The sequence below is a fragment of the Notolepis coatsorum genome, assembly GCF_963971535.1.
Source record: "Notolepis coatsorum genome assembly, chromosome: 11".
Taxonomy (NCBI): domain Eukaryota; kingdom Metazoa; phylum Chordata; class Actinopteri; order Aulopiformes; family Paralepididae; genus Notolepis; species Notolepis coatsorum.
This window is the reverse complement of record NC_140175.1, coordinates 541,654-554,449: the sequence shown is the minus strand read 5'-3', so window position 1 is coordinate 554,449 and position 12,796 is coordinate 541,654. Positions and strand designations below refer to the sequence as shown.

The following is a 12,796-nucleotide window of genomic DNA, read 5'->3' as shown; positions in this document are numbered from 1 at the left end:
CTGAATCCACAGTCACTTGCTCCTCAACAGCAAACCAACCTGTGTTGACCATGAAGGACTGGTTCTGACCCGAACCGCTCGTTATACAAGCATCACAGAGACATTTCAAAGGTACTCAAAGCTGCACGAGGGTCTCGGACAGAGATACGGGCTGGTTTGAAAGCTCTGCGTTGCTAATAAACATTTTAAATATTTCTTTATAAACCGGTCAACACTGCTCAAACCGGGTTTATTTCCGGCGTTGGCTGCCTGGTGCGCCTGCGCTGTGATCACAGCGCATGCGCATCACGCACCCAACGCCGAAAATAATGCAGTGTTGACCGGTTTATAAAAGATATTTAAAATGTATATTTATATTATAACGTTAAGTCTAACAACTCGCCTGTTTAGCAGGACGCTAACTAGTTTATTTAACATCATTATTTAACCCTGTCCTCTCTGAACCTCCAGAACCCAGAACTACATGTTTCGCCCGCTGCAGGATCTGTAGTTATTATTATTATATCAAACACATGTTCGAGTCAGACAACAACATGAGCTAACTAACGACATGTGTGTCAACCTGAACCTGAACCAAAAGCTGTTCGGTCATAAATATCAGCGTAAGACTTTTAAGTGTTTGTTTGAAAACTGACCTTTTCTGGCTTTAAAAATTGCTGCCATTGTTGTTGCTGCTCGTCTTCCTCAGCCCTGTAGGGTATATCTGCAGTCCTGCAGCGTGATTTCTTTTCGTACCCGCAGTTTGCGAAGACGCTCTTTGATTGGTCTCTGTGCAGGAAGTCCTACAGCATGAATGAATGAATGAATGAAAACTTTATTTAACAGATTGCAGAATGGGTACAATACAGTACGGCTCAATACATACAATTGTTAAGGGGATGCAGACCTGAGAAAGACGTTTGTCTTGTTTCCATCAGGGTCCCCCATTTTCAATTCATATAGACATATATGACATACATGACATACAGATAGTCAGTACTGCTACATCTATACATTTATGACATACCAGATTTGCAAATACAGTACTGTTTGTGATACAGAAGGAGTCAAGAAAAGGGAGTATATACATTTGACGTAGAAACTGTACATTGGAGGTTGGGTGGGGGGGGTTGGGTACATTGCAGTGGCGGACTGGCCATCGGGACGTTCGGGACGAATCCCGATGGGCCGGGACCAAAGTGGGCTGGTCCAAAAAAAAAAAAAAAAAAAAAAAAAATTATACTTTTTTTTTTTTTTTTTTTTTTTTTTTTTTTTTTACTTTTTAATTTTTTTTTGTCAGTGTGTGGGCCAGTGTGTGGGCCACTAATGTGGGCCGATGTGTGGGCCAGTGTGTGGGCCAGTGTGTGGGCCAGTGTGTGAGTCGGTGTGTGGGCCACTAATGTGGGCCAGTGTGTGGGCCGGTGTGTGGGCCAGTGTGTGAGTCGGTGTGTGGGCCACTAATGTGGGCCAGTGTGTGGGCCGGTGTGTGGGCCAGTATGTGGGCTGGTGTGTGGGCCGGTGTGTGGGCCGGTGTGTGGGCCAGTGTGTGAGTCGGTGTGTGGGCCACTAATGTGGGCCAGTGTGTGGGCCGGTGTGTGGGCCAGTATGTGGGCCGGTGTGTGGGCCGGTGTGTGGGCCAGTATGTGGGCCAGTCTGTGGGCCGGTGTGTGGGCCAGTGTGTGAGTCGGTGTGTGGGCCACTAATGTGGGCCAGTGTGTGGGCCGGTGTGTGGGCCAGTGTGTGAGTCGGTGTGTGGGCCACTAATGTGGGCCAGTGTGTGGGCCGGTGTGTGGGCCAGTATGTGGGCCGGTGTGTGGGCCGGTGTGTGGGCCGGTGTGTGGGCCAGTGTGTGAGTCGGTGTGTGGGCCACTAATGTGGGCCAGTGTGTGGGCCGGTGTGTGGGCCAGTATGTGGGCCGGTGTGTGGGCCGGTGTGTGGGCCAGTATGTGGGCCAGTCTGTGGGCCGGTGTGTGGGCCAGTGTGTGAGTCGGTGTGTGGGCCACTAATGTGGGCCAGTGTGTGGGCCGGTGTGTGGGCCAGTATGTGGGCCGGTGTGTGGGCCGGTGTGTGGGCCAGTATGTGGGCCAGTGTGTGGGCCGGTGTGTGGGCCAGTGTGTGGGCCAGTGTGTGGGCCACTAATGTGGGCCGGTGTGTGGGCCGGTGTAGTGTGTGGGCCGGTGTAGTGTGTGGGCCAGTGTGTGGGCCATATGTGGGCCGGTGTGTGGGCCATTATGTGGGCCGGTGTGTGGGCCGGCAATAAAACAATAAACAAGTTGCATAAACTAAATCAGATTAAAAATGATCACAGTTCTGGTTTGCCTTAAGATGCAGTTTAAGATGGGTCTTGAACATGGAGTATGTAGGGCACTCTCTAATCACAACTGGCAGGCTATTCCAGTAGTTACCACTTTTAACAGAGAACACAGTTTTTGCAATGGTAGTATACCGAAAAGGCACCTTACAGTCCCCTCTACTGATGGCCCTGGTGGTAATGCCAGTGTCTGCTTTCTGTTGGATGAACTCATTCAATGGGGGAGGGGCAAGTCCATGCAGAACCTTGTACATGAAGCAAGTATATTTGAAAACTTGGAAATTCTCGAAACTTAGCATGTTATGTTTTTCTAAAACATTACAGTGATGAAATGAAATTGGTTTCCTATCAAATACTTTTATGGCTTTTTTGTAGAGTAATTATATTGGTGTAAGAGTAGTGACATATAAAAGAGACCAGTTGATAAAACAGTAGGCCTACTCGATGTGTGATAAAATCATTGAATGCAGAAACATCCTTGCAGCATTAACTGGCAGGCAGGGCCTGATCTGCCTGAAGTTTTCGATGTTAAACTTGACTGTTTGTCACTTTCTTCACATGACTTTTTGAAGGTCAATGTAGAGTCCAATGTGACCCCAAGATACTTGAATTAATGTACAATGTCCAGCTCCGCCTCTCCCAGAAACACATTAGAGTGAGTGACCTCTACTGGTGACTTTGTGAACATCATACACACTGTTTTCTTGGTGTTAAGTGAAAGACATGCTTTTGTTAGCCAGTCTTGAATGAGACATGAGACATCAGTGAATGAGATTCACGTTTCCTCCCAACCGCGAGTAGGCCTAGAAGCGCAGAAATGGAGAATGCAAAAAAAGAAAGGGTGGAGCTGAAAAAGCTAGAATTAAACTAAATTCCTGATTCCTTACAGCACGTGGACGTAAATAGTTGTGACTCGTGACGTTTTTTCTCTGACTAAAAGTTTAGTTAGCAATGTTAGGACTAGTGCCCACCACAGCATCAGAAGCTAAAGTGCTAACCTAGAGAGCCAATCAGAACCTAGGACGGGCTGCAAATTAATCGGCTACTAATATTATAATAGTAAATACTAAAATAAAATACTATTATGTTCCCTTCCAAATTTTCATGTTGATATTATTATTGGTAATCTAATTGATTGAATTGATTAGTTGCCATTTTACATGCTTAAATAAGATGTACCTTAGAATTCCCAACTGTTAGCCATGTTCTCGATCTGTATATGATTAGTCTCATCTACATGTTTGTAAATAACCACAGCTAACTAGCTTAAGCTAACAACTAGGTCAACTACTACCCCGTAGTTAAACATATGTGATTGCATATAACAGCTAACTGCTACAGCTAAGTTGGTAGTTAGCCTATTCCATTAATGTTGAATGTATTTATGAAGGTTGTTGATGGTGGTTGGCGCTGATTAGCAGACATGATTCCGTCAGTCTGCCACAGGGCAGCTGTGTTTGCTGATGCTGCTCACGACCACCAGTAGCGTATGACTGTGTGAGTGTGAATGCTTGATGGTTTCTGTGAAGCGCTTTGTGGAACAATGCTGATATACAGTTAAGAATGAGTAATTCGCTTTTGGTTTTTAAGAAAAATTTGTAAAGCTATTTTTGAAAACTACAGGGGTGAATAATACTGTTTTCTTTTGCTATTTTCTTTTAGAATACTGTTTTGGAGTCTTAATTTTTTTAATTTCTTTTTTTTTATCCACTTTTTCTCCCATTTTCTACATTTTCTCCCATCCCAATTTCGTATCATCCAATTCAACCCTCCCCTGTCACGAACGCTGTTTCTTGCCTCCCACAAGCCGGCTGCAATGTGGACTAAGTCATACATAGCACAAGTCCCCTCCGGTACTTGAGGTAACAGCAGTCGCATCTTTTCACCTGCGCAGCTCGATCTCTCAGTGGCGAGGAGTAACGCGTGGGAGGCTCACGCTGCCCCCGACACTTCCTGATTCTACTGTGCAGGCACACCAACCGACCTGTAGGAGTCGCTGTCCACAACGCCCAATCCCCACCCATCAGTTTCCCACCCCCTAATACGGCCAATGTGTATTAGTATGAACGACCAGCTAAACTGAAAGCAATGTGGAGCGCTGGGCTCGAACAGGCGAGCCCAGCGTCTCCAGTATTTGTGGCGAGCGCCTTGCCCACTACGCCACGTAGCCGCCAATTTTTTAAATTTTTGTTAAGAATATAGGACAGGCATATATAAGCATTATGCTTCAGTCTGTACCTTTTCAGTCACTGTAAAATCAAATATTGTTAAATGATGGGGTATATTGTATTGTGTGAGATGATGACTGAATAAACTACTACTACTACTACTACTACTACTACTACTTTGGGTGTTTTCAAAAGGCTGAAAAACGCTGTATGAATTCAAGCCATTATTATTGATTGCTGATGTTCTTCTTATGCAGTTGACTCAGCGCGCCCAATCCAGCACAGCTGACCCTGAGGGGAGAGAGAGCGCCCAGTCCAGCACAGCTGACCCTGAGGGGAGAGAGAGAGCCCAGTCCAGACAGACAGACAGACAGACAGACAGAGAGAGAGACAGAGAGAGAGAGACACAGAGAGAGAGACACACAGAGAGAGGGAGAGACAGAGAGAGAGACACACACACACAGAGAGACAGAGAGAGAGAGAGAGAGAGAGAGAGAGAGAGAGAGAGAGAGAGAGAGAGAGAGAGAGAGAGAGAGAGAGAGAGAGAGAGAGAGAGAGAGAGAGAGAGAGAGAGAGAGAGAGAGAGAGAGAGAGAGAAAGAAAAGGCTCTTGGAATGGGTGTCTGGGAGGAAGTGGGGGGTCTTTCAATGTTGATTAAACGGCAAGCAACTAATGTCATGAGTGCCAAATTAAAGGACAATAAATCCAATCTAACTGAAATTGTGTAGCACAGACCTTTCTATTAGGGATGCTCGATATTGGCTTTTTTACCGATACCGATATACCGATATTGTCCAACTCTTAATTTCCGATACCGATATCAACCGATACCGATATATGCAGGGTTTCCCGCCCCAAGAAATGGAATAATTTCAGGTAATTAACATTACATATCTCTTGTTGTGGAATTAACACAACATTATGCATACTTTTGACAATAAATAAAATCAGAATTGGTTCTTACTTGCTTGCCTGGGTAAATAAAGGTTATAGAAATGTAAATAAAATATTATTTCTTTAAAACCGATACCGATATTTTTCGATATCACATTTTAATGCCGATATCGGCCGATAATATCGGTAGGCCGATAATATCGGACATCCCTACTTTCTATGGATCAAAACCTCAATATTATTATGGTGTAGTTAATACTTCATGTATCCTTAATCCCTAGGCTAATGAGGCACTAAGATGTTAGTAAAAAAAAAACATATGCCAATGACGGGAAGTAACGGTATATGTATGTGTGTGTGTGCACTGTGCATGAGTGCACATCTAGGGGCGGTGTGTAGATTTGGTCTCCCTGATGTTGACTCCTTAGCCACAGCCTTGGGTTGTTTAATACTGGACAAGTGTTTCATAACGCCTGTTGTGTGGGCCGGTTTCGGGGCCGGTGCGTGGGCCGGTGCGTGGGCCGGTGCGTGGGCCGGTGTGTGGGCTGGTGCGTCTGAATGTCCCGGGCTGAATTTGTGTCCCAGTCCGCCACTGGTACATTGGGATATTGACAACCATACTGGGTAATTTACATTGGAGGTGGTTGGGGGGGGGGGGGGGGGGCGGGGGGCACACTGTATAAACAAGTAACACTGTACATTGAGGGGGGGGGGGGAGGAGACACTGTACAAACAAACACAATTGTACATTGAACTATTGACAAAACCATACTAGGTAAATGACTGTACATTGGAGGGGGTTGGAATGATTGGGTTAGGATATTTACAGGGGCCAGTGTTGAATTGCAGTCTCCCGTAGGTGTCCCTTGAGAGAGGTTTTGAAAGTGGGTAGTGATCCACATTCCTTTACAGCTTTGGGTAGGGCGTTCCACATTGATGTGGCATAATTGCGAAACGTGTTTAGTCCCTTATTTGAGCCGAATCTGGGTTTGACATGATTTGTGGAGCAAGTAACCTATTGATTGATTGATTGATTGATTGAAAACTTTTTGCAGATTGCAGAATGGGTACAGTACAGTACGGCTCAATACATACAATTGTTAAGGGGATGCAGACCAGAGAAAGACTTTCGTCTTGTTTACATCAGGGTCCCCCATTTTCAATTCATCATAACATATATGACATACATGACATACAGATAGACAGTACTGCTACATCTAGACATTTATAACATACCAGATTTGCAAATACAGTACTGTTTGTGATACGAAAAGAGTGCAGAAAAGAGAGTATATACATTTGACGTAGAAACTGTACATTGGAGGAGGTTGGGTAGGTGGGGGGGGGGGGGGGTAGGGGCGACTGTACATTGGAGGTGGTTGGGTGGGTGGGGGACACTGTACAACTGAACAAGCAAAACTGTACATTGGAATATTGACAAGACCATACTTGGTTATTTAATGTACATTGGAGGGGGTTGTGTTAGGACATTTACAGGGGCCAGTTTAGAATTGCAATCTCCCGTAGGTGTTCTTTGAGAGTGTTTTTAAAAGTGGGTAGTGATTCACATTCCTTTACAGCTTTGGGTAGGGCGTTCCACATTGATGTGGCATAATTGCGAAACGTGTTTAGTCCCTTGTTTGAGCCGAATCTGGGTTTAACATGATTTGTGGAGCTCCCTCTGGTGTTGTGATCGTGGTATTCACTGACCTTTGGGAAGTATTTTGACATGTACATGTGTACCTTCGTGGTGTAGTGTATCTTGTAGACCAGGCCCATTGCAAGTTGCTGTACTCTGTCGTCTACTCTAAGCCATCCTAGGTTGTCAAAGTGGGCAGGGGTGAGGTGGGTTCTAGGAGTCAGGTCAAGCAGTAGTCTGACCAGTTTGTTTTGAGATGTTTGTAATTTTGTTTTTAGCGCCTTTGAGGTGCTTTGGTACCATGAGGTGCAAGCATAGTCGTAGTACCCTTGAATGAGTGCTCCTGCCAGAGTCTTCAGGGTATTCTTGTTTACCAGAGAGGAGATCCGGTACAAGAATCTGTTCGTTGGTTGACTTGGATGGATGGATTATGCACATGATAATAATCACTATTCTACACTACTCTATATCCTACCACTCAAACCTGTACTATTTAGAAAATAAAAAATTGCCCTATACCCCACATTCCCTGAACTCAGTCGCAACACTTCTCTCACCTCCAGCTTGATGTGGTCTCTCTCCAACCTTTCTTTGAGGATCTGTCTCTCTTGTCTATATTTGCTACACTCCACTAACACATGCTCCACTGTTTCCTGCCCACTACAATACTCACACCTACCCCCGTCTCACGTTTGCCCATTATCCCAAGTGTACTATTTAGCCCCGTGTGTCCAAATCTCATTCTTGATACAATAACTTCTTCCCTCGTACCTCTGCCCACATCTCTCATTTTCCCCACTGCCCCATGGATATTATAAAAATGCCTACCTTTACTTCCTCTATCCCACTCCTCCTGCCACTTCTTTTTCATTTCATATTTAATTACACTCTTAACTTCTGCCTTGCTGTAACTCACATCCAGACGTACTTCTACTTTACTAGCTGCTTCCTTTGCAAACGTATCCGCCAGTTCGTTCTGCTGGCACCCAAATGAAACTCTCACATCTGAGCCTATACCCTCCTCACCCTAAAAATCGCCTGTGCTATTTCCAAAATAATGTCCTGTCTTGTTTCTGACTGCGTGTTCTTTATACTCACTAACGCACTGCTTGAGTCTGACGCTATTAACACCTTGCTTGGCTTGATTGTTTCCACCCAATTGATATAGCTAACAAAATATCCATCAACTCACCCGTGTACACAGACAATTTATCACTCACCCTCTCCTTTACCATGATATTTATTTCTGGGCTTACAAATGCAACCCCCACCTTGCTACTGGTTGTCTTTGAGGCGTCTGTGTACACTATAAGCTGCTCTCCATACTTCCTTTCTATATACCTATTGACTTCATACTTATCTAACACTTCCTCACCTCTCTCCCTCCTTCTTTCCAATAAATGTAAATCCACCTCCACCTCCTCAAACAGCCATGGTGGAACATCAGACAATGGTACCGTCGGGCTTATCTCCATCTCCCCTATCCCTATCTCACTACTTTCATTCCCTATTGTCCACCCAAAACCAAAACTCTTGAACTCTTTCTTTTCTTTTTCTTGACATGCTAGTAATACCTTTTGAGTGGGGTGACTCTCCTTATGGCCCTTTAAGTTTACCCAATATGTTAATGCTATTTGATTCCTTCTGAACTCCAAAGGGGCTTCATTTATTTCCACTTGCGATGCAGATACTGGGGTTGTTCTGATCGCACCACAGCAAATCAAATCAAATCAAATTTATTTATAGGGCCCGACAACACACGTTAATGTCCCCATGGGCCGTACAGGTCTTCTTTAAGAAGAAAACATAACAATAAGTCAAGAACAGAACAAGAACACCATAAGGTCCAAACATTTTTAGATGAATGCAAATAAATGAAAGAATGCAAGCACTCCCAGACATACCCCACGCGAAGGTAAGGAAAAACTCACTAAAACCTAACAATAGGGAAAAAAGCTCCACAGGCAGTGTGGAGGAGAGAAACCTTAGAAGGGCCAATTAAGGGGGGATCTCCCTTCTTAGATGTTGGTGATAATAGTGTTGCAGACGGACAGTTGGTAAGCATGCACTCATGTGTGTAGTGGAACACAGATGAGTGCATGCAATAGCAACTGTACATTTTGAAAAATTAAAGATAGAGCTAATAGCGATAGCAACTGAACATTTTGAAAGATTAAAGATAGAGCTGATAGCGAATCTATTTGAGGCACAGGGGCGGAGCACAGTCTTAACGCCCGATACTGAACTATATCTAATGTCTTTAATAATGTTTTTGATGCAGACTGATATACGATGCAGCCATAGTCTATAGCAGACCTAATTAACCCTATATACACAGCTTTCAAATAATTCCTACCTGCTCCCCACTCCCTACCCCTCAGACACCTTACAATATTTAATACTTAGCAACAACTTTTCCAATATGGATTGCCCACGTAAGTCTTTTATCGAACCAAATCCCTAGATATTTAAAGCACTCTACTCTCTCTAACCTTTCCCCATATAGTTTAAGACTAACCTGATCTGGAACTTTCCTTCTGGTAAAAAAAACGTCACCTTTGTCTTTGCCACTGAAAATCTAAAACCCCACTCCTGTGTCCATTTCTCTACTTTCTTTACTGCTTCTTGTAATTTCTTAACTATATACTCCATATTCTTTCCCCTTTTCCACATAATCCCATCATCTGCAAATAATGCCACCCCAATACTGCTCTCGTCTTCTGCAGCCCCTGTAGGGTATATCTGCAGAGCCGCAGCCCCTGTAGGGTATATCTGCAGAGCCACAGCCCATGTAGGGTATATCTGCAGAGCCGCAGCCCCTGTCTGTAGGGTATATCTGCAGAGCCGCAGCCCCTGTAAGGTATATCTGCAGAGCCGCAGCCCCTGTAGGGTATATCTGCAGTTCTGCAGCCCCTGTAGGGTATATCTGCAGAGCCGCAGCCCCTGTCTGTAGGGTATATCTGCAGTTCTGCAGCCCCTGTAGGGTATATCTGCAGAGCCGCAGCCCATGTAGGGTATTTCTGCAGAGCCGCAGCCCCTGTAGGGTATATCTGCAGTTCTGCAGCCCCTGTCTGTAGGATATATCTGCAGTTCCGCAGCCCCTGTCTGTAGGGTATATCTGCAGTTCTGCAGCCCCTGTCTGTAGGGTATATCTGCAGTTCTGCAGCCCCTGTCTGTAGGGTATATCTGCAGTGCCGCAGCCCCTGTAGGGTATATCTGCAGTTCTGCAGCATGATTTTTTTCCGCAGCCGCAGTTTGCAAAGACGCTCTCTGATTGGTCTCTGTGCAGGAAGTCCTACAGGAAGTAACCTATAACCCTCTCCATAACCCCAGATCTTACCTTGTACACCTTGTACACAGTAAATTATTATTATTAGAATCTGGCATAATCTTCCTGGACGGTTACCTTTAAATTTACATTTGACTTATTTACACTTATTACTGTACACTTTACTGTATATCTCTGTATATCTTTACTGTATATTACTGTACACTTTACTGTATATTTCTGTATATCTTTACTGTATATTACTGTACACTTTACTGTATATTTCTGTACACTTTACTGTATATTTTAGAATGTATATATATACATATCAGAATGTATATCCTGGACTGTATTTTATTCTTTATTCTTATTTTTTATTCCTATAATCGTGACTTTTGTTTTTGAATGTTTACTGTTTACTGTGAGCGAGCTGTGGTGCTCAATTTCCCTCGGGATAAAATAAAGTATTTATATTCTATTTTATTCTATTCTATAAGATTATGTTCATTTCTTCCATCTATCCACAGGACCCGAACCCTGACCCTGATAGAGACCAGAGAGACACCAGCAACAGGCCCAGAGGACGAGAAGGAGAGACTACAAGCTAAGAACATGTACATATCAAGTTAATATCTAGTCAGGGAGGCAGGGCCCTCAATGAAGGTAGTCCACCCACGGAGGTTCTGGTTTTTCAAAACATGTTTATTTTTTCGGCACCATAAAAAGTCAGTTAAGGTCGTCCGGTACAAAGCGGTCATTCTATTCCTTTGGGGTGGATGGGGGGGGGGCGGGGGTGGAGGTGGAGGCTACGGGAGGGGGGGGGGTCTAAGGGAGGAGGAGGAGAGGGAGGGGGGGGGGGGGGACTGGAGGAGAGAAATAAAAAGCGCCGCGGATGGGCGGTTGAGTTGAGAGGGCTGGCTGCAACTACACCAGGCGTCCAGCAGAGGTCGCTCACTTGCTGGCGGTGGTCAGGTTGAAGCATCCTCTCTGGTGGAACTGCATGTCTCTGACGCGACGCATGGACTGGATCTGGGGCTGGAAGGCGCAGAACTCGTTGTAGTGCCTGTAGTCACCGCACTCGAACAGGTACTGGTAGCCTCTGTATCCGGGGTACTGGTAACCGACCCACCTGGAAGATAGACGGGACGCGAAGGTTGAGCGTTATTATTATAGGGGGAGAAATGACACCAGGAGGAGTGAGGAGTGGGTTTGCCTGAAGCTAGACTGGAGCTGTGTGTCTAAACAGGCCCTCGTCGAGATGTCATGCAGATCCCCCCCCCCCCCCCCCCCCTAAAAATACACAGTTGACAAGCAACAGAGAGCTCCGGGCCGGATCCTGTATGCTGGTATATCATGATGTCACCATACTCGTCTATGAAGCACTGTGTTGTAGTCTAACGTTAGGCTTCTCACTGGGTCCTGCTGCAGGCGATGTCTACAACAACATTAGTCCCGGCTGCACAGTGCGTTAATTCTTTGTGTGCAAAAAGTCGTGAAGGGGAAATGAGTTCGGCTATTTTAAGTCATCTTTCAGGCTTTTGTCCTCATCGCCTACAGGAATTAGCCTTTTGAACCTAAGAAGAACACGCTCCACTGTATACGCTAAATGTGAAGCCCGAACAGATCGACCTGCGTGTGTGTGTGCGTGTGTGTGTGCGTGTGCACGCCGGCGAGGACTCACACTCCGCCTGGCACCCTCACGCTGCCCACTCTGTCGGTGAAGCCGTGCGCCCAGAGGGTGGGCACGTCATCCTCCTGGATCTCCATCTTGTTGCCCTTGAAGTCGGAGAGCTCAAACAGGCAGATCTTATGTTCCATGCTGTCCTGCGGGGCGGAGGGCAGAGGAGGGTTAGGGTCTTTAGAAGGGCATTTAAAAGGATACAATTCACTTTTAAATGCTGTTTTTTTATAGAAAAAAATCAATCTGATCCAATATTTATGGCTTAAAAACCAATTTCCGACAATTAGTTACACTGTGAATAAAATAAATCTTGATTCAGAACAATTTGATCATGGATGAACAAAACTTTCAATAAAGCGAATGGTTGATTTGAATTTCAAGGACTTTAAAAAAGGAAAATGGGCTGTTTTCAAGGAATTCCAGGCCTTGACTTGAAAATCGAGCACTTTAAGCACTTTCAAGGACCTTGTGCGACCCCTGTGTCTGTGTGCGAGGGGGGGTCGTCTCATAATATATCCCCATATCGGCCGTCAGACTATATATATATAACGCCTCACTGAGCTCACAGTAACAGTATAAACTCGTATCTTCCTGGACATTTTACATCTACATTATTATATCGTTTTTTTTAACTGTACATCTTAACCCTTTCACTACCACACTACAGAAGGTTAACCTTTCACTAGGGTTAAACCTTTGTCGCACGATGGCACCTTCTGTATTGTACCTCATTGTACTGTATGGTATTGTAACTCAGTTACTTTTCTACTCTGCATTGTATATATGTATATATTGAACACTTTTGTCCACGTACTTGACTTCTATTTTATACTTATTATACTTATTTTATACTTAT

The 12,796-nt window shown here is 44.8% G+C and overlaps 2 protein-coding genes across 2 annotated transcripts in view; both read right to left on the bottom strand.

Annotated features, from left to right (window-relative positions):
• Positions 1-682, bottom strand: part of acads (acyl-CoA dehydrogenase short chain) — a 28,400-nt gene extending 27,718 nt beyond the window's left edge. The window contains exon 1 of the mRNA XM_084324630.1: positions 636-682. Coding sequence (XP_084180756.1) covers positions 636-663 — 28 coding nt within the window. The 5' untranslated portion in view covers positions 664-682. The remainder of the gene's footprint in view (positions 1-635) is intronic.
• A 10,528-nt stretch (positions 683-11,210) lies between these two features.
• Positions 11,211-12,796, bottom strand: part of crybb1 (crystallin, beta B1) — a gene marked incomplete at its 3' end in the record, with an annotated part of 4,046 nt that continues 2,460 nt past the window's right edge. Inside the window, exons 5-6 of the mRNA XM_084324331.1 lie at positions 11,941-12,083; positions 11,211-11,388 (exon numbers count right to left, since the gene is read on the bottom strand). Coding sequence (XP_084180457.1) covers positions 11,211-11,388; positions 11,941-12,083 — 321 coding nt within the window. The remainder of the gene's footprint in view (positions 11,389-11,940; positions 12,084-12,796) is intronic.